Raw genomic sequence first — 22,824 nt, 5'->3', positions numbered from 1 at the left:
AACTTTTCTTTTTAAACAGTCACATTTCACTCGAAATTTACACCTGACCACAATCACACTTACTTCACACAGAATACTGTTTTGTCTGCCTGGGACAACCCAGCCAGTTCAGAAAGCTTTGGAATCTCATACTAAAGGACAAGTTACATGCGATGATCCTATCTCATATTTGGAGACACACATTCACAATATTACTTCTTGTGTTTCCCACACACTAAACTGTGGAGAATCTGCTCCCGTCATTTTAAGCAAGGTCTTGCCATAGAATCCCATGTCCTGACTTCATTTATATATGGGTCAAGACAAATGGATGGGTATGAGAATTCACATTTACTTTATAAATATATGTTTTAACAAATGTATTTTATGCACACATACAGAAACACAAGGGAAAAGGAGGACTAAGGTCTAAGTCCGTCTGTCTAAATGTTAAAATACAGCCAACTGAAGGAAAGCCAGCAGCTGCTCCAAGCTACAACACCAAAAATAACTACCCACAAAAAACTTAAGCCTTACAATACCTCCCTCACACACACGTACACACTTGTATCCGTTATCTCATTAAACTTCTTCTTGCCTTAACAATCCATAGTATTAGCAGCACAGGAAATTTATTTGAAAAATATACTTTAGTATGATCTCTCTATTGAAAAGACTCCTGAAGTACTCATGTGCTCAGTGATTATGCACTTCTCAACTGTCAGATGTACTACCTGTTAAATGCCAATGTTCCTCATTAGTAAAGTAGCTGGGATCGAGTGAGCATAGGAGGAAACCCAGTGTAGCAGTTAAAGCACTGGGGATCAAGCAAGCTGTATCCACGTCCCATGACAGCTAATGACTTGCTGTCTACAGCTGCTTCTGGCTTGGTGTCTTTACCTGCAACATCGGGTAATACCACCTACTTCACAAGAGAGGGAAACAAAGTTAATGAAAGTTTTAATGGTTCTAAAATCCGATAAAAAGGAAGATTACTTCTTTCAACATTTCTGAAACTGCTATTATTATCATTTATTTGTTTTGCTGTAGCATATAAGAGTTCCAGAACCACGTGCTTCTAGGTACAGCATTGATGTGCAAAACACAGGTGGTCCCAGCCCTTGCTGTACTCAAATCCTACAAAAGATATAGGACATGCTAAACAGAAACCCACAGAAACAAAAGGCTTTGTACTTCTTAGAATTTTACATATATGGATACCTAAATTTTTTTAACCTGTCTTTAGCTTCTCCTTAATGAATCTATCATATCAAGTCTTATTATCAAACCAGTCCTATTTCAAATGTCAGAAACAGTAACTTTTAAAAAATGGCCTGTAGTGCACCACTACTCCCAAACTATAAATCTGTGCCATCAATTATTACCATTTTAATTGCCTAGTTAGTAAATATTCTTCATGAGTATACGCTAACATGCAGCATACTACATGAAGTATACATGGCAATAAGACATCAGTTTGACAAAGTTTGCCAAGTTTGATAAAGAAATCTTGATTCCAATATTAGTATACTTTATAAAGACAAATATATAAGGCTGAATGACTTACTTTGCTCAGTCCATTTAAAACTAGCACCAGAGAGGGAGGACTATGACTTACCCATTATGTTCAATTGCTACAGTATGCTTAGCGGCACATGCTGCAAGAACCTTAAAATTCACAGCAAATCCTGTCTCTTTTCGCCCAGTTTAGTCTAAGAACTTCTCAATGAAAGAACACTTCCAGCTGCATTAGTCTATCAGAAGACAGCCTGGTTCAAACTTGTGTTTGTTTATGCTGTACACCCGCATTGATATCAAGCAGTGTTACTTTCTTCTAACCTTCTGTGGTGGAGGAAATGACTTTTCATTAAAGCCTTGGTGCCACCAAGAAATTATACAAATAGGAGTTGTTTTGGTACGCCATTGGGATTTAAATAAATTTTTAACTTAATCTCATAAAAACCCCTTTTATCTGCCTGGAGGTTACAAAGGTATTGTGGAATTCCAAAACCTACACTCCCTCTCCAGCAAGGCATTTAAGTATATGCTTAAAACTGGGTATCTGAGTAAATATTCTGCTTGTCTGAGAGCCTCAAAACATGCATCATGAAAGGGGTTACATTGCTAGGTCAGTACCTCTACACTCCCTGCAACAGCTTTGGGAACCAGATAAAGTCACAAGGCATTGAAAATTTGAGATTTTGTTACATTATTACAATGTGCTTCCCTACTCCCTACCCACTCACATCCTTCTAGATCAAGGACCTGTCTACGCAGTTTTACAAGCAGATGAATGTGCTTTCTTCCCGTGCTGCAAGCTGACTACAGGCTATGTGAAGTTATTTCACGTTCTTCTGAGCCTCATGAAAACAGTCCCTGCTGAAAGTTACAGTGTATTCGCTTGGGCTTCATGCCTGATTTAGAGAGTTTGCACCTAGCCGAAAAACACAGAGAAACAATCCAAAGTATCTTCTGTTAACAGAAGCACATACACACATGCATGCAAACTACAGGAGCCTGTGGTTATAACCAGGGCCTTATCTTACTTCGTAGTAAATGTAAAGGGGTCATGAACCCCACACTACTAACTCCAAGAAAGCTTTTTTTAGTTTACAAACTACTGAAATACCTTGTTATAACTAACAGGTAGCATGCTCAAGCAGTCATCTATAAAGTCAGAGGATTTCTTTAGCCTTTTATGCTTTCTTTTTTGTGGGTAGTTATTTAAATACTTGATTCTCCTACACTAATGCTTCTGCACATAATAAGTAAGTAAGTATTCAACTTTTTTGTGCTACTATGTCAAAAGTTTTTGTAATCTCTACAGACACATCGCATCAAGATGAAGTCTTTTTGTGGACAGCCTTACTAACGTCCCAAAACAATGTGTAGGCTGCTTTAACAGGATCTTTTAACAGGACAGCAATAAAATTACCACACCAATTTCTTTTGGCTGAGGCTGGAAGAGAAGAAGTGTAAGAGCTGATGGAACTATCCTTAACACACTACCAGCATTCACCCGAGACTACTGTAAGAAATTAGCAACGTCAAGGTGAAGGCTTGGCTCTGAGCATGAGATTTGATCAAGACAAAGAAAACAGAATCTCCCCCATGGACTTTCAAGAGACTTGCAAATGCTCTCTATCTAGCAATAATAGGCTTGTACTTTCAGGATGTGACCTCAAGCACCACTTTGAGTCACTCCTCCACGAGCAGCTGTACAACTACGTCTGGAAGGAGGCCCTACCCCAAAGGCAGGCTGCAGAGTGGGTGTGCAGCTCAGGGTAGTTCCTCATGGACAAGTCAGTTCTGCTTTCTCTGGGCGGTGCTCCCTTCTCCTCTCTGCTCCTAACACATTGAATGGCAAAAGTGGGGAGGCAGCAGCATCCAGACAGCCTGGAGTCAGGGCGGGGGAAGCAGCAGAGCTATGGCACGTGGCAGGCTGGAGGAGGATGAAGAAATAAAGGAAAGAAAAGAAGGGACAAAGAAACACGTGAAAGAGACGTGATAACTGTCACATCGTGGCACATTTAACAGTCAGCTTCTTACCATCGTGCCCCAGGCCGCTGCAGCCACGCACCTCTCTCTGTGTGCGTGATGCATGTGTGTGTGTGATGTACATGTGTGCGTGGTGCATGTATGTGTGTGACGTACGCGTGTGCACATGCACTTGCGTACATGTGCCTGTGCATGCTTTAGGGTACAGGTTGGGAGGCTGTAAAGGAGATTTACTAACAGAAATCTCAGCCTTGCTTGTGACATATTTATAACTTTCTATGCACTGTGGGTCAAACATTTACAAGAAAGCCTTTTGCTTCTGGTAAAATCAACCACAGGAAGGGCAAGGAAGGATGTAGCGGTGGCAAAATGCAGAACCCAACATCGCCCCAAAGAGTGCAACGACAAAAACTGAAAGTCTGAGCTCCCCAAAATAAACTGTCTGTGTTTGAGGGCTGCAACAGCAAAAAGAGGAACTCCTGGTCTTGATTCTGCTATTACAGAGGGACCAGAAAGCTGTAACTAGAGCAAGTGGTCACAAGCAAGTGTCAGGAAAGCGACTGAAGAGCCACACTGGTGGTAGAAAAAAACCAAGTCAGACGAACTGTGAAACTGTAAGGAGCACAGCAAAGAAATATTATGTAAACCGGGCCAGCTAGGCCAAGTGGAAGGCCCAGGCACCAAAAGGCCACTTTGACACAACAAAGCGTAAGAGGGTGTTTGGAGAGTGGAGCCAGCAAAGGAACCCAGCAACAATGGCCTTACACTGAGGAGGGACCATGCTCGTATCCTGCCCATCCCAGGGCAAGAAAAAGGGCACACACGGAAAGAGTCTGGGGTGAAAGATCAGCAGTCCTGCGCCAAGAATCATAGCTTTTCATCAGCAGAGGAGAGAGAAAGGCCCCAGATTGCCTGCTCTCCCATTGCTTTGTTTTGGTACGGGGCTTGACATAGGTGCAAAGCTATTGTGAACAGACACACGTACTGTGCTACAGAAATGCAAGCAGAGGAAAACAGTCCTGTTTAAACAAACAAAAAAAAAGTGTATTTTTACAGCGTACAGAGCCAATCATGCTGTATAATTCTACAGAACAGGAAGGAGCTCAGTAAATTGCTGCCATGAGTCTCATGCAGCCAAAATCCTGACTACAGATCAGGCATTTGGAATAGCTGTGGCATGGCTTCATGGGCCTCCCCAGCACCCTGAATAGGTATCTAGGGACAGAGCTTGAACTACACGTCAGCTAGCTAGTGTACCCTTGGCAGTCACCTCCTTGGTAAAATGACCTCAGCAGTCACTTCATATATAGTTTTAGGCCTATATTCTACTCCCCAAAACTTATTTTCCATCGTCGTGAACCCCGTTAAGTCACCTAACACAAACAGTCCATTTTACCTTTACCAGCAGAGAAGCAAAAGTGATCAGAAAAAGTCTGAGGGCACAACAACATGATTCAAAAGAAGAAAACAGTGAAAAGGTCCAACTATCCTTATTGGCTAATTAATATATCTAAAATAATATGAATCTTCTCAATTCAAGATCACTTCTTATCACAATTGAAGCTACTATGTAAATACACCAATAATGATAACTTGATTTATTATTCAGCAAGTTTGCTGATGACACCAAACTGGGAGGTGTGGTAGACACACCGGAAGGCTGTGCTGCCATTCTTCGTGACCTGGATAGGCTGGAAAGTTGGGCAGAGAGGAACCTGATGAGGTTCAACAAAGGCAAATGCAGGGTCCTGCACCTGGGGAGGAACAACCCCACGCACCAGTACAGGCTTGGGGTGGACCTGCTGGAGAGCAGCTCTGTGGAGAGGGACCTGGGTGTCCTGGTGGACGACAGGTTAACCATGAGCCAGCAGTGTGCCCTGGCTGCCAAGAAAGCCAATGGGATCCTGGGGTGCATCAAGAAGAGTGTGGCCAGCAGGACGAGGGAGGTTTTCCTTCCCCTCTACACTGCCCTGGTGAGGCCCCATCTGGAGTACTGTGTCCAGTTCTGGGCTCCCCAGTTCAAGAAAGATGAAGAGCTACTGGAGAGAGTCCAGCGGAGGGCTACAAGGATGATGAGGGGACTGGAACATTTCCCCTACAAGGAGAGGCTGAGGGAGCTGGGCTTGTTCAGCCTGAAGAAGAGAAGGCTGCGAGGGGACCTAATAAATGCTTACAAATATCTGAAGGGTGGGTGTCAGGAGGATGGGGCCAAGCTCTTTTCAGTGGTGCCCAGAGACAGGACAAGGGGCAACGGGCACAAACTGAGGCACAGGAAGTTCCGTCTGAACATGAGGAAGAACTTCTTCGCTCTGAGGGTGACGGAGCACTGGAACAGGCTGCCCAGGGAGGTTGTAGAGTCTCCTTCTCTGGAGATATTCAAGACCCGCCTGGACAAGGTCCTGTGCAGCCTGCTGTAGGTGACCCTGCTTCAGCAGGAGGGTTGGACTAGATGACCCACAGAGGTCCCTTCCAACCCCTACTATTCTGTGATTCTGTGATTCTGTGATTTATGATTTCGTTGATATGAATGAGCTGTTAATGTTAAAAGAAGACAAAGTGAAGTGTACATTAACTGCTTTGCTCTGCGTCATCACTTCACATGAACAGAGCCTACCAAGTCCTGCAGAGAGCCTACTCATACAGTGAGGCTGCTCGCTCATCCTGCTCTCAGCAACTTTCCAGGTAAAGTCATGTTGTACACAAACATGAGCCAGAAATCACAAGCAGGGAAAACTCCCCTTTTTGATCAGACAGGTTCTGTGTGGAGTTTAGCCATGTAACGCTTTTCTGGAAGCGGTCACACAACAAATGAGACATACCTGATGTGCCAAAATATAGATATTATGGCCAACATCTTTTGACGAGATGCCATCATCTCCATTCTCCTCCTCATGGTCACATTCAAGGCCTTGGTTATACGCATTCTTCATCACATCCACCTGTAACACAAACCCAACCAAGGAGAGATGAAATAACTGTCATTCCTGGGGAAAAAGCACCGAACGCTGTGTTTGAAACATGCTCGCTTTGTTCAGCTCAAGCCTGGACGGGTGCCCCGCAGTTCTGCAAGGAGAGTGAGCAGTCTGAGAAACACTTTCTGAATAAAGACAAGCTTGAAGTATTTATGAAGCTCCAAACATTTTTCATAGCAAAACTTCTGCAACCACCAGAAAGGAACAGGGATGCTGAGGCTTTCTGAACAGGTATTTTCACAAATGCCTTTAAGGACAGATCTACAGACTTCGCAGGTGGAGTCCTGCAGCACGTGAGAGTGCAGCTATGATCTCTCTCTGGCTAGAGCTGGCTGCAGTGTCAACTCAGTGTTCTCCACACAGTTTAAGAGAAAAAAAAAACCAAACCTAAACCATAAAGAAAAGGAAGATACAGATCTGGGCAGGGTGCAGGGTTAATTCCAAAATATTCAAAAGCCTCTTACAGGACCAATGGGGGGAAAGTCCTACATTCCCCACAGAGGGCCTGATTCTGTGGTTGTGCCCTGGAGATGGCCTCCTCATGCTGACATGCCACCATGGCGTGACTCCCTGACACCAGCAGGCCACTGGGCCCTGCCCAAGCGTGGGGGCTGATGTCCACAGAACTCCCCACGAAACGGGTTTTGCAGTCACTGCTGATACGCAGCCAATTCGATTGGAAACAATTTCTCCAGACTTACAATCTGTTTAAAACTCCTGGACACCTACACAAGTATCATGGTTGTTCCAAAACACAGAAACAACTGCTTGTAACTCTGTCTGTTTGCTCTTGAGACATATATGTATAACATACAACATATGTACATATTTTATATATACATATATATCTCATGTCTACACACACACTTCTGTTAGCACTGTTTCACAAACTGCACAAGCTTAATTTCCCAGGCCCTGACAAAGTGTACTTGAAGACAGTCTACCAGAGTATGATCACTTAGTTAGGAAACAATTACAGAAAAGTGCTTGGAACAGATAAAAATAATGAAGTCGTAAAGACTGAAATCATGCATTCTTGATCCTTTTAAAGTACTTTTTGTGAATTAGTACTATCCTGATACATTGTGTCACTATATGCTGCCAACACTTTTCAACTTAGATCCAGACCATTTTTAAAATGTTTTAATGAGAGATTTTTTTCAGCCAAAAGATTTATGAATATTCAGAAGTTTTCTCACCAGCTCCCTTGGTCTCATGTTGAAAAGGATTCTTTCCGCATTCTCACTGTCATGCCTGCTTTCCATAATAGCCAGCAAAAGCTTGGAGGCATTGTTCTAGAGACACAAAACCAAGTTAATGCAAATTTTAAAATCTATTTCATGGATTAACGAACCTTGCATTTGTTTTAATTGAGATTACGAGGACCACTTTTTTAGCGGATAAGTTTTTAAACCACTCATATCTTTTATTTTACTGACATATCTAATAGGGTTGTTCTCCCATTTTAATGTCAGCGTACTGTAAGGCTAACTAACCCTGCACACTACATTGGAAGAAGTATTTTAAATATTGAAAAATATTCGACCCTTGTTCTATACTGTGCACAAGAAACAAAATCCCATTTCCTTTTCTTATTGCCCACCCAGCAATTTTTGCCATGGCTTTCTATTAAAACAACACTCAATAGAGGTAATTACAAAATGTATTACATGAAAGGTTTCATCGTTCAGGCAGGTTTCCTTCCCTTTCTTTTTTATACAGTCTGACTGGTTATTATTTGAAAGGCTATAAAATAAACTGTTTTCATACATTCCTGGAATTTTGTTTCACTACCATATATTCCTGGGGGAATGTATAAAGATATTCTTTGCTTTGTCAACTGGCTGTTTTTTACCGAGACCTCTCCCAAGGATTAAATAGCATGAGCTTTAGCAGCTCAAGTACCCAGTAGTACCTTGTATTTCAGAGACCTGTCTGACTTCCAGTTAAATCAGATGCTGTGAACAGGAGAGGAAGAACAGTTTTGGAGGTCTGACTGCTTTCTGGCAGAGCATGGTTGCCTTGGTTCACCTGCCACAGGATCCCCTCATCATCCTCTATTACAGACCGAGTTGTGTGAATACTTGGAAGTAGACTGCAGTCCCATGATACAGGCAGGGGCCAGTAAAACTCTCAACCCACCACAACACTGTTTTCTCAGCTGCTTATTGCCAGGCATCGGCAATTCAAACCGAAATTTCTCGCAGCGAGGGTGTGCCTCAGACGATTAGCACGGACAATTTTGAAGGAAAAGGGTTCAGCTGCTTTTGGGACTGAGATGTTATTTTTTGCATGTTCAAGCAACTTCTGTTTTAGGCAGCCTTTGTATCTCCAAATTTTGATAGCAGAGCTGAAAACCCAGAGCACTAGAGTCCACGGTAACACAATCATGCAAGCTGCAGTCCCCAGGGGAAATTTGTCCAACTTATAAGCCTGTCTTTTAATTATGATTTGAATACTATACTGTAGAAATTTGCTGGAATTTCACAGCTAAAAGCCCTCAGAGTTTCTTCTTGGTGGGCACAGAATCACAATAAAATCATGCAAGTTGGATTAAAAAATCCCATATTTGAGGCTCTTCTGCAGACTGTCTTTCAGTGGTGCCCCCCCCCTGCTCCAAGCAGGTTGCTCAGGGCTGTGTCAAGCTGAGATCTGAACATCTCCAGCTGGAAGAGAGAAGTCAGCAGCAGAAGGAAGGAGAAGATGGAAGGAGAGTGGATGAATACAATGAGGATTCAAACATCACAGGGGAACTTCGACCTTCTGGGAGAGGAGACTGGGAGTTGAGTGAGAAGCCTGGAGAGAGGAGACTGGGCTTGCCAACACAAGGATGAGATAAGAACAAAGAACAACGGATGAGAGGAAAAGACCAGACTCGGACTGGCTAAAGGTGAATGGGGCTTCATATGGATTTTTCCATACCTCCCCTTTCCTCTTGCTCCAGAATCAAACCAGCATCATCCACTGGAAAGGTCTAATCAGATTCTATACCTTGCAACGTACATTGCAAACACTTAATGTGCACAGTGAGTGAGACCAGGTAGAGGAAAAGGATAGCATTTTAAGACACCTGACAGGGTGCTGCTCTGAGAAACTGGATGCTTCTTTTTCTGCTGCAGTCTTCCCTGACCAAGTCAGTTGCAGTAGCATTGGTAGGATCTCAACCTGAGGAGGATGGAAGGGGATAAGACAGGGTGCCAGGTAGCTTGAGAAGGAAGGGGACGAAACAGTGGAGGAAGGCTCAGGCTACTCACTCAAGCTATTTCCCAGAGCAGACAACCCTGGGGATGGAGAGCAGCCTGCTGCAGCTTCCAGGAAGTGAGGAAAGGTAGAGAGTGGGTAGGATTTTGTGTCATCAACAGCCAGCTTCTTGCTACTGACTCAGCAAAAGTGGCATGCCATGGCCTAGAATTACAGCAGGCAGGCACATCCTCCACTTTTTTCTCTCTCTGATCCCTTGCACCTGACATTGAGATGCTCTTGTGACTACTTGTTCCTCCTTTTCTGCATGCTCTGAGACTCCAGTATCTGATTCCCATTCCCAGAAATCAATGAGGAAAAGAGATCCATTACTTGGAAAATACAGTATAAAGTTCTTCACAACACATTAGTACTGTGAAAAATCAGTTCCCAGGTGCTATAAACAGGACAGCCCAAAGTACTTCTGGCCTTTACCTGGGTTCCCATCTCATTTCCTCGTAAGAATTTTGGAAAAATAAATTAATGTGTGAAGCAACTACATACAGCAGAGTAAGGTGCTACAAGAAAAGCCAAAAAGGCCCTTACATTAGACTCTCTCCACCTTCAGACTGACAATGTCTTTTCATCCTGCCACTATACAGAGCGGCAGACATTGAGGTCATACTGTGTGCCAGGGCTTAAACACTAGTCAGTAAGGAAGGCCAGGGGGTCATACTCAAAATAACAACAGGCAGAACAGAACACTGGCCATCTGTGCACGCAGTTAGCACTGGCTACACTGCTAACTAAATGATTTGGGAGTCCAGTGGAAAATAGTCCACGAAGATGTAACTAAATACCACATCACAAACTATGTGCAAAACAAGCTAAATTAAGATGGCATGGGAAAATATAATTCTGCACTACCTTTGCTTTGGTTGGGGGGTATAACTTCAACATATAATGTTCCTTGAGAAAGTATCCCAGCCTGTTTTATACATGTAAGTGTGTGGGGCTATACACTTTGCATTCTGTATTTTCACTGCAAAATTTATATATTTGCAACTTCAGAGTGGCTTATGAACACTGACAGATTGTCAGTGTTAAACATTACCTGGTAAACTCAATGGTATATTATTTCAATGTGTTGACACTCAAAAAATCAAGTAACTTGTTAATTTTGATCTAATTCTTGACATCACACCTGACCCAGCACTGTGTCCAGTTCTGGGCTCCCCAGTATGAGAAAGATACAGACTTACTGCAACGAGTCCAGCAACAAGCAACAAAGAAGATTAAGGGAATGGAGCATTTTTCATATAAGGAGCGGCTGGGAGAGTTCAGCCTGGAGTAGAACGGGCTCAGAAGGATCTTCTCAATGAGTATAAATACGTGATGGAAGGGAATGAAAAAGAGGGAGCGAGACTCTTCTCAGCAAAGCCCAGTGAGAAGACAAGAAACAACTGATACAAAAGACAGATGAAATTCCATCTAAACACAAGAAAACACTTTTTTACTGTGAGAGTGACCAAACACTGGAATAGGTTGCCCAGACAGGTTGTGGAGTCTCCAACTGTGGTCAGCTGGACACGGTCCTGGGAAACCTGCTCTAGCTGACCCTGCTTGAGCAGGGGGTTTGGAGAAGATGACCTCCGGATGCCCCTTCTAACCTAGATGACTCTGTGCTTCTCTAAAATCAGAATAATTTCCACAGTTTGAACCTTTGGTATCATTCACAATTTTTGCTATTTAAGTAAGAGTAAGGCATATGCACCCTCCTGTGAACGGGGCCAAGTTGCTTCTTGCAGCAATGTTTCTCAATTCCATTTTTGGTTATTACATAGAAAAGATATTCTACAAGCACTTGCTAACTTCGTGATAATGGCAAATCAAAATGGCACTGGAGTGAATGTAGCTAGATCTGTACAGCGACTGAAATTGAGACTTCAAAAGAACTGTCTGCATGTTCAAAGTTAAATGTCTGCTTAAGTGTTTTCCTTGAGGGAGGCCTGAATTACATTGCCATTCAAAAGTCTATTTACAGTTATTAAAATCATGTGTAAAGCACTGTTGAGTCAATGTTTCACTGTACGTGATATATAGCTATATTAATTATTTTATTAGACATCCATAACATTGCCAATATGATGCAATGCAGCTACCACAAAGTGTTTGCTGGTTTTGGGGAGGAAACAGCCCATCTGCTATGGAAATACTTCATTCGGAAGGCAAGAAAAGGCAATAACCCAACACTCCTCCTGGACAGGTTCTACCCTGCTTGGCAGAAAAGTACAGCTGCAGAGCTCCACTCTGCATGCAGTGGCACACAGACTGGAGAAACTTATCTACGAACTTATCCAACTCTCCACAGGAATTACAAGCCCTCCCACTCCACTCTTCGCTCTTCCACGCTACACTTCGTCCTCCCCCTCAGAGGTCACTGAAAAGGGAAGTAAAATACAATTTACTTTAACCTTGTTTTCAACTTTATTTGACATTGCAGGTCATCTGATATACTATTCTTTTTTCACCACATCTTATTCTCGAGTAATTTTTTAAGAGTTCAGTAGATACAGAGAATGCCTGATTTGTTACACGTCTGTACAGTGTTGCTATTTATCAGTCCTGTGAGATTTTATGCCTACAATATAGACTTTTCATGCTAGCTATGTAGTGTCTGTTTGATAGTATTTTTTTAAAAGAAGCTGAGAGCATACTCCCAAACACAACAGTGGGTCAAAAGGCCTGTGGTAGAGGGATATAAGGACTCAGAAGCTGAGCTGAATTAATTTGCAATGTTTGTTTTCAAAGGCTGCTGAGTATATTATGCTATGGTAAGATTAAGTAAATGTCAGGTTGCCTAGAGCTCTTACGTAAGTATGTCTTCTATTACTCCTCAAATTTAAATAAACAAATTTACATTTACTGTACCTTTAGCTGAAGCACCAAGTCCATGCAGTATTTTCCAAGAGGGTTTATGTCATTCAAGATGAGTGCAATTATAATATCAATCCCATTAGATTCATGGGTGGCTATGCAAGTCTGCAAAGTAAGAAGAGAGTAGGGAGTCAGTGGGAGATGAGGGAAGGAAGAAGACAAGAGGGAGAAGGGATGGGGGGAGGGAGAGAGAGAATATGCACATCAGCAAATTTCCAGAACAAGGACCCAGAACTTGAAAGACCTTGTGACAGCAATGAACCTCCCAGCCAAGGCAGAGCAGCCTGAAAACGTGCCACAAGAGGTGCTGAGCGAGACTTGTGTAGACCAACACTGCCAGTAGTGAAGTAAGCAACTGGAAAAAAGGTGGTGCAAGCTAAAATCTGCTTGCAGCGGAATCACACAGGATTTGGCACCAAGTGGTGCAAGTCACAGAGAGCAGCCCACAGAAGCACTGCCAGATTCAGTTGAACACACATACAGGGACATAAAAGATACGCCTGAATGTAGGCACAATCAAATTTGCACACCCAAATTCTTAATTTGCATTCAGCAACCGGCATGATATCACTGTTATAGCATGAATTGTTTGTGAAGATTAAATTTTTCTACATGCATCTGGACGTGTCCCACACAGAAGAACACTTCTGCACGTGGAATTCAAAACTGTAATTATGACCAATGGTATTTTGCAAATGCTTTTACAGCTGGAGTCCTGGACATTCTACGCCTTGTAAATAAGTGTCCGTTACACAAAAGCCTATGGTATTTTTTCTTCTAGCAGGTTTATAGGCCAATAGGAAAGGAAAAATTTTCCAGCAAGACAGAAAGGGAAAAAACAAAAATGAGAGTGTGGAGCATTTGCCTTTGAAATACACTGAATTAGACTTGCAGTTGGTGTAAACAAGCACAACGCCAATCTGGAGCGACTTCCCAGCAGGTAGATCTAAGTAATAAAGTGCAACTAATCATTCCCTTTCACTATCGCATTCCCTAAGTAAACTTACTGGAGAACACACTAACTTGAAACATTTTTTTTTTCATCTCCAGTCCTGTAACTATTCTTTTTTCACATGTTTTTCCCATTCTTTAGTGGATCAAATGTGCCTGTTTAAAATTTAGTCCACTAAAGAATTTTTGTTTGTTTCTTTTTAAAGTATTAAAGTAAATACAAAGTATTAAGTTAATTAATACTATTAACTAATTTAATATTAATTAAAATTATTGAATTATTAAGTAAATTAATACTATTAATATAAAGTATGAAGTAAAGGCAGTTGATCACCAGCAATGGCAATAATAGCACTTTACACTTCATTTGTGCACACTAATGAAGCAGCATTAATACTGCATGTATTTCTTCAGCTATTTCTAGTATCAACAATAGATTGCCTCTGTAATTCTGCAATTTCATCCACTGTGACAACTTTACTACAGTTCTCTTCAGATCAAACATAGCAGCATGTAACTACATTCTCTACCTTTCTGTACCACCTCAGCACGGCAGTAAAGAGACATCTACCAAAAGTCACAGCTATATGACTTCAAAAGACTGCATCAAGCAAGTCACAGAAGATTAGAAGCATGGTCTGCAGTCTCATGCATTTCACTACTGTACCGTAATTACAGATGCTACTAGGTAAGTATAGCAGGATAGTAAGTTAAACTTTGTGGCAGTTATGTGAATTAAGCAAAGTAAATGTTAGCAACCTTTCTAAACACCAGCAAAGGCAAAATGTATGAAAATGAAGAAAAAAAGACTGTGTTTCCAATGTATTTCTACAGCTATGACTCAAAATCCAGTTTCACAAAGTGATGTTTAAGCCATGGACCCACTGATATAAGATACCAAACTCTCTCCAAAAGGACTGGAAACCCTCCACATCAGCAGACATACTACTGGAAAAGTCTGTTTTGAGTTCTGACTTAAAAGGATTGCTCAGGCCTTATCACAGAATCACAGAATGGTAGGGGCTGGAAGGGACCTCTGTGGGCCATCTAGTCCAACCCTCCTGCCGAATATGAAAGCTTGAAACGCGTTAAGCCTAGTCATAGCAGTTATAACTGAATATGTGTTATTAAGAACACTGAAGGGTTTATGACAAATACACAGATACCATACATTCAGGTATACTCTTCTACATCCAGAAGTTGTCTGAGCCCTACCTGGTTTTCATGGCATGGACCTTGGCAATATTCAGTCAAGCTTTCCAACGTCTGGTTCACAAGAGCCACATTCCTCTCATTGATGTAAAGCCCCAATAAGCCCAGCCCACCTGTCGTGCTTCCACAGATACAGTCCAAAAACTGAAGGGTCTCACAAACAAGGTTGTAATTTGTTTTATTGTTCTGATGTCTTAAAAAATTCTGGTGAACAGAGAAATGGAACACCAAAAAAAAAAAAAACAAACACCCAAAGGAAAAAAGAAAGAGTGTTAGAGTCAAGTCAAACAGTCTTTTTTCATGAAAATATTGCAGGGTACAATTTATGACATATGACCACTGTACCTTAGGTACTGAAGTACACTACACTGTAGGAAACATATTGCGCTTTAGCGCAGCAGTTGAGAACTATTATCTGATTAAATCAGTAGAGAAAGGAGGGCTTAGGAAAGTGAACTTTGCAAACGTCTGCACCGGCCTTAAAGGTCTTATGCATATCCTGAATTCCTGCCCCCATCCATCTGCTACAACCCTTGGAAGCTTGCTGCCCCACAGCTAAGCAGGTACAGTGGCACATTATGACTGCTCTTTGGCAGCATGAGCGCAGAACGGTAGCTCAAACCACCCCCAACACAGCTTCAAGGGAGGCTGCTGGACACGGCACTGAGATATATTTGCAGAAAATACATTTTGCAAAGGTTGCTATGGGGACAGTAATTTCTACCAGAGGAACTGATCACAGGGACACATGTAGCATCTTAAAGCCTTCAATCATAATGCCTAGGGAAAAGTGCAATACCCATACTTTGCCCAGAAACTTCTGGTGGTCTTCAAGCCTGTGGTAAGTGATACACCATTTGTGCACAGAAACTGTACAAACAGGGACATTCAGACACTTCTCAATTCCATGTGGCTATACTGTGGTCCCCAGGCCGTTCTGAGGATACAAACAAGCTCAACCAGAGCATGTAAGTGGTTCTTGAAAAGGATTATTTTATCCCTTGGACCAAAAGAAGAACAACATTTTAGACACCCTATTCTGTAACAGGAGTCAGGCACAGATGTGATTTTCTTCCCGTATGAAGCTCCAGATGCTGTAACACTCCTTTTGGAGCTCAGCTCAAAAACACTTTACCTGGAGCTCTCGGTTATGATTCTCACACAGCAGCTGAAGAAATCTCAGTATTGGCTGCATGATTGCAATGGCAGGGCTCATGATTGCTTCTTCCATGGACTTCTCTTCTGCATTTGCAGCATCTGTTCCTGAGCTCATAAGATCTATTTCTGGGTCCATTTCTCTTCTATACACAGAGTAAGCCTTGGACGTTGCAGAAGATGCTTCTGTTAACTGTCCTTTCATGCCCTCTTTCAGATGCAGGGTTGAATCCTTAACTGGAAAGAAGATAATTTTCCTTAATTTTTGAAACTCTTTCTCCTCATTTGATTAAACAATAAGAAAACAATAAAAATAAATGCAACTTTTTCTTTGTTGGTGGCTAACTTTTCAAAGACCTCTAGGCAACTTACAAAGAATATCAAAGCAACATTCATGCAGGGATAGCGTGTTCCAAATAAACCACAAACCAGGGTGAAACAGAACATTAAAACAAAAAGCCCTGCTATTTCTCTCCCATATACAATAAATGATGAGAACAATGGAAGGACCACAGTGTGCGAAATCAGTTCCTGCGTCTGCTCTTGTGAAACAGCCCCATTAGTAGCAGCCTCTACTGCTGCTTCTCTAAAAATATGGTTTTATATCTTCTACTGGTGTAAACTGGCCTATGTAAACTGGCCTTCACTGATTTCACCAAAGCTAATTTCTTGTAACCAGCTTAAGAGATGGCCTATAATTCAGAGAAAAACAGGCAAAAGATCTAAATTAGCAATGATTAATATTAAAGTTTATTGATCAATGCAGCATAGTATCAGTGGTGCAGTACATGTGTTTTCAATACAATTCACTTCTCCCCTTTCTTGTATGGGTGCCTCCTTACCTCTCTTTTTGGGAACAGATATGGCTAGGTCACTATCATCATCTTTCTTTTTGCTCCCCAGATCAATAGTGTTCACTGTCACTGTTGATCGTATCTCCTGCTGAGCAGCCTTCATGCGGTCATACAGGACTTTAAAGAATTTTTCTGACTTTTTTTGCTCCTTCAGTTGCTGGTAAGTTGAATACTGTAAAAAATATGTTCTTTAGATATCTATCTTCTAAGGAAAAAGAAATACAATAATGCACTATTTTTGTGAAATAAATGATGAATAATTACTTCACTTACACAGAACAAATGGTAGTCACTGTCTGACCAGTTCTTTCATAAAGTGATATACAGGGCTGGTAACAAAGATTGATGCTAACATTTTAAAATTTGAATAAAATAGTGAACACTGCTATTTGAAATCTTTAAAATGTCACAATATTACACTTGAAGTTAAATTACTTTGTGACACTCCATTTCTCCAGGCATTCTAGAGTTATAATATTCCTTCCACAAATAATAGTGAAAAGTAATTGTTCTTATGTAACAACAAGAAGAAGCATAAAGCATCTAACATGTAACACTATCGCTTAGATTATACACATTCTCTGTACTTCACACAGAACTGGAATTAATATTTTAGGTCATTAAGTCCAGTCCCTTAGTATTACTGTCAAGCAGGTTGAGTGCCATTTTCAACAGTTTACAAACTCTATCTTAAAGACTTTTACAGCCTCTAATAATTCATTTTAGAAAGCTGCAACAAAATCTCCCTCCTTCAACATTTTCTGGACACTCTCTAAGGGTCACAGATCGTATCATCTTTTTTACAGAATAAAGACAGAAGAAGCGATTCCTCTCTTTTAACTTTTATAGTCTTGCAATGAGGTCTAAGTTGGTTACTTTATCTCCCTTCACAGGCAATGATGAGATATGGGGAAATGCAGGGAGTGACTCCTACCACCCCTCCTCTCTTACGATATCTCTGCTGATCATAGAGTAAGAATAAACAATCACCTTATTTGGGTAAAGTTGGGTAAGAGGGATATCATTCACAAAAACTAGAATCTGTAGTTTAAAGCAGTAACTTTCTGTTGAATGGGATATTGGTCTTCTCAGATTGCCAGTTTTTCTCTCTTTGGAGATTTTGATAAATGTCCCTAAACATTTCCAGAAAATTACTTTTTTTTTTTTTATATTATAAACTTGAAAGTATTGTAATTTTTCATTTTACAAAGAGGTACATGAAATAACTCGAGATAATGCTTGTATGGCAAAGACCAGATTAAAAGAAGCACTGTGCTACACAGAAAGGGATAGCTGAAAGATGTCTTCTTCTATTGAAGAGTCTACACTACGAGATATTGCATAATAACAGGGCATATTTACATTTGTATTACAGGGATACATATTGAAGTGATAATCTTCTCACAGAACTCACAGCAAAAAGGTTCTTTTAATTTGCCTCCAGACTACATGCATTTGAAAATCAATATGTGAACAAGTAAATGAACTGAGTACCTGTGTTTGCGTATTTCCACCTTCAAGCAATGCAATACCAAGCAAAATGCCTTCTGAGAAAATTCTGTCATTTTTGGTGTTTACTACAACATCTATGACTAGTTCCGATGCACCTTCTTTATCCAGAAGGCACTGAATATCAAACATGGTTACCCCAGACTTATCTGAGTCTTGTCCTGAAAATCCACCTGCAAATTAGACAAATACATACCATTCATGTTTATTTCACATATGTATATGAAAATGAATCTATTAGTAATAATCATGTCTTCTGCAAACAGCAGCAATGTAAAAAATTCAATTTTGAAATTCTGTTTGATGCAAAATTCCCCTTAATAAAACCAAGATTTTTGTATGAAACTGCAGTGTTGGGATCCAAGAATAAGAAATAAACCACAGGCCCCAACCATTGTTCTGTCGAGATATTCGAACAACAAAGCAGTTGGAAGTTACACTTCTTTGTCCACCGAACACCTTTTTTAATTCCACTGCTGCATACACTAAACTGTGCGTATGGTCAGTGCTCTGAGACCACTTTTAAATCTGCTTTTCAATCTCAAGCCTAATCTATGCAAAGATTGTGTACTGGCAAATCCACCCTGGGTACAGGTGTGACCTTCTAGCTAAATGCTTTAGCCAATAGAACTCCTAGACCATTAACATCACGATGATGTTCTTTAAGAACAGAGACTTGAGTTAATCCAAATTAAAGGTGTGATTTTAAGGAATTTTCTTTAATACTATAAGCTCATTAAATCAACCACCTTTTATTATCACAGATTACCATCTTTCCTGCCATACTTACTTTTATACAGATGTATCTGCACCTACTTCATTAGGAAAAATACAGTACTGCTTTAATCAGTCAGCACTGCTTTGATTAAACTAATTAAAATGGTTCAGACTTTGCTTGTGATGAAGCCATACACACACACACACGTATACAGACACACAATTTTTAGAGAGAGAACTGAAAAAATAATAAATCTTTACTCTCCTGTTTGTTAGGGAGAAAAATTTGGTGTATAGGATATTAAGACTGTAAACAGTTCCAGTGTCTATACTGAAATAGCCAAGGAGGATCACTTGGATAACATTTGGAAATGCCCACAAAGCTGGGCATGCCTCTAATATACGCTGAAAATGCAATGGCAAGTATTTCGACCCAGCTCTATACCTAGCTTCTGCCTCATTTCCTATGACAGACATTAGTTTGAGTTTTCTTAGAAACCACCCCACAGTAACAGATTCATACAAAAAATTAGGTTATAAGAGACCTACAGAGATCATCTATTCAAAATTCCTCCTCGTGGTCGTTAGAGCAGGTTCATCAGTCTTGTCCAGTTGTAACAAGAACAGACACATTCTGCAGCCTCTCATGGAAATCTGCTCCATTGCCTAACCAGTATATTTGTGAAAAGCTTTTCCCTATATCTTTTTTTTTTTCACATACCCATAAAGGATCTGGAATTTCAAAAAAATTTTTAGTTTCCAGAAACAGCAATATCTTTGTTTAAATGTTTTGTGCTTTGCTGAACTTCTGGATGTGGATTTACTGGCAAATTAAAACGGTGTTACCAATTGGACCCGAACTGAATGATTGTTTGGGAGGCATGGGTGAAGCCCCTACTTCAGTACCGCCAAATGCACACCAGCCATCTGAGACAAGTGCATGCAACTCAAAAATACGAAAAGTTTGATACTATCCCTCTGCTAACTGGTTACAGAATGCGTTTGATTTATTTACCAACTGAATCCCTGGAGCACTTCCAATGTGCCTATTAGAAAAAATGGTGCTGCTAATTTTGCTCTCTTTAAATGACCCGTGTTGATTTACCTCCCACTTGTGAAGTTTTGCTGTAGCTGGCAGACAGAGGCCCATTCATACCACTTCCATATTCTCCTTTAAAGTAGCGATACAGGAGTATTTTCCTTAAAGTGTTGCCCTTTAAGAGAAAGATAAACATGGAAGAAATTAGAGTTGCGGCCAATTTCTTTTGTTTGAAAAGCAAGCTGTTTAACACAGATACATAATTTATTCAGTCTTTCCATTATAATTAGTAAGCATACAAATAGTAAAGTTGTGTAAAAAACAAACATCTAATGGTCTTATCTAACAAATCTCATGGGAAGAATTCTAAAATACTGTTGTATAAACTTTCTTTGAAGTTTCTGTTAGACACTGATTATAAATCAAATACCTCCACCTCAATAATCTTTACTGGCTATCTGTAAGATGTGTATATTGAAACAAAACCTACAAAGAGCCAACACTCTGCAGTCACTGTGTCTGTACCCTACCCTGCCATGGCAGTATTTTCTTCCTATTTTCCACAGCTCAGCAGTATCACTCCCTTTTCTCTGCTCTCAGATGATCCAGCTGATCATCTGAAAGAAGCCCCATCACATGAAACACTAAAACCAAGATACGACATTTGATAGCATAGCTTAAAAAGCATTCGCTGTATCTCCTTGTTCCTTTACTTTGAAAACCACAATGAGTCAAAATTTGCATGCAGCTCTCTAAAGATCTTCCCTTTCATTTTGCCTCTGTTCTGCAACACAAGACACATTGAATTAAGAGTCGGGGTACCAATTACTTGGCATTTTTATTTTGCCTTCAGTCTCCTGGGAACACCTGCAGTCAACACTCAGCTTTACAGAGGCAGGAGGTGACACAACAACTGTAGGTGTGTGTATAACCTAAGATTTTTATAAAGAAAAAAGTATGGCAAGGTCTCAGATAATTACCACAGAAGGGGAAAAATTGTTCATTTCAACTGCCTGGCAGTAAAATCGGACAACTTCTTCCTTACTTTTACTCATGAACTGGTTTTAATGAAAAACAGTTCCTAAAAATAAGTGCACCAGAAGCAGTCTCAGTACTTACCAGCTCACCAGTGCCTGCACATTAGTGCAGCAGTCAACTTTTTAACCGGAACATCTCTGTGGGCACGACAGACAGCAAGCAGGGGGGAAGCAAGTCGCAGAAACACCTCAAGCAGCACTACTCGCACTCCCACTTCTCTGTTAACTTATCAATATCGCCAAGAGCAACCACGTGCCACGGTGGGGCCTCACTGCTTCATTGACCTCAAGGACAAGGGGCTTGTCCACCTCAAACAAGTGCCAGAATGAAGTATTCTGTATGTGTAACCTGACAACACAAAACAGCTACTCTCTCCTAGTTCTCGTATCTCGACATTTTCATTTGATAATAGTCTATACACAGTTTGCTCAAACAGCCAAGGAAAGTGCAAGGCCTATAGTAAAATATCAAAAGCCATAAATACAATGGCTGCAAGAAAAAGGATCACCTACACATCTGCAGTGCCAGGGAATTTATTAGGTGGATTCTCCAGGTGAGCTTAAGGCAGTGTGCTCTACACTACAGAGGAAGACAAAGAACCACAAGTCTCTGAGGACCCACAGAGACAGATGCTTTCCCAGCCTAGTTTGTGATGGGGTTTAACCCTGCGTGCACGGACAACGTGCACTAATCAAGCTCATAAGAGATTTCCAGATGGCTAAGAGCACCAGCTCCTCCTGCTCAACATCCTGTCTCTAGTTGTGACCAAACCCCAGTGTCTCAGAGGAAAGTGAACCTCATTTTCCTCATCTCTTGAAGACGACAAACGATCTATTGAAGAGAAAAAGGTTCCCACCAGAACTGATAAACATGGACTAAGAACCAGAACAAAGTCCCTTTTCAGACTCTCCCAGTCATATATATCACATATATATCATATATATCACAGAATCATAAAACCATATCACCCAAATAGGATCATAGAGCAGAAACCCTTCCTAACTCCAGACTAGGACCCAATCCATAATGGGCACTGCATTGAGACACGATCTTTCAATCAGAAAGACTGCCATTTGCCATACCACTTAATCAACCACTCAGCTTGAGGCATCGCCCTCAACCAGCAACCTATGCAGTCTGTTGATGACTAACAGACTGCCATGGTAAATTATCTAAACAGTAACAGTGCAGTCATGGGAAGAAACAGCAAAAGCCATCTATATACAGTTAAGAATAATACTCGTGGTCACAAGCTTTACTGTTCAATCAAAGCAGCTTTTATTTTATCAGGAAGAATGTTTAAGACCATGCAATAGCATTTGGTTAATAAACTGCATTATTTAGCACTTGGGTCTTACTGCCTGGAAGCCAGTAACGGTTGGCACATCTCAGATCTTCTTCCTGCTGCATGACCTTCAAAGACACCACGAGGAGCAGTGATAGGAAGATGCTTCTCCAGCCAGCTACAGAAGAGGGAATCCTGCTCCACCCATACCCAAACTGAGGCATGGAGTTTGCTTCTTGTCCCAAGGAGCAAGTCTTAATTGTTCCTGCTCTCTCTCCCTCCCGCCCTCTCTCAGCCTCCCATGGATCCAGATTCTGATGACCTCGGGCAGCCATACGACTTCCCCAAGTCTTCTGTAATTAGCTGCCACTACAGAGAGCGGAAGACCCCAGCAGCATGAACCGGAGCTAAGAAATGCGCAAATGCTCAGGCAATGTATCAGAAACACCTGTCACCTCCAGCATGTAACTGTGTGAAGCACCATGCCAGAAAATGCTG

General features: G+C 41.1%; 1 protein-coding gene across 6 annotated transcripts in view; it reads right to left on the bottom strand.

Annotated features, from left to right (window-relative positions):
• ITPR2 (inositol 1,4,5-trisphosphate receptor type 2) overlaps window positions 1-22,824 on the bottom strand; it is a 282,946-nt gene that overhangs the window by 71,347 nt on the left and 188,775 nt on the right. For all 6 annotated transcript variants that reach the window (XR_012765862.1, XM_075439325.1, XM_075439332.1 and 3 more), the window contains 8 exons: window positions 20,070-20,178; window positions 18,233-18,420; window positions 16,727-16,910; window positions 15,865-16,121; window positions 14,733-14,933; window positions 12,561-12,671; window positions 7,649-7,744; window positions 6,297-6,416 (listed from right to left, as the gene is read on the bottom strand). Coding sequence is in view for 5 of the 6 variants with exons in the window: in XM_075439325.1 (XP_075295440.1) it covers window positions 6,297-6,416; window positions 7,649-7,744; window positions 12,561-12,671; window positions 14,733-14,933; window positions 15,865-16,121; window positions 16,727-16,910; window positions 18,233-18,420; window positions 20,070-20,178 (1,266 nt within the window). In the remaining variant the exon portion in view is untranslated. The remainder of the gene's footprint in view (window positions 1-6,296; window positions 6,417-7,648; window positions 7,745-12,560; window positions 12,672-14,732; window positions 14,934-15,864; window positions 16,122-16,726; window positions 16,911-18,232; window positions 18,421-20,069; window positions 20,179-22,824) is intronic.

This window comes from Opisthocomus hoazin, chromosome 1, assembly GCF_030867145.1.
Source record: "Opisthocomus hoazin isolate bOpiHoa1 chromosome 1, bOpiHoa1.hap1, whole genome shotgun sequence".
In the NCBI taxonomy this organism is placed as follows: Eukaryota; Metazoa; Chordata; class Aves; order Opisthocomiformes; family Opisthocomidae; genus Opisthocomus; species Opisthocomus hoazin.
The sequence above is the reverse complement of the archived record's forward strand: the minus strand, read 5'-3'. Positions and strand labels throughout refer to the sequence as shown.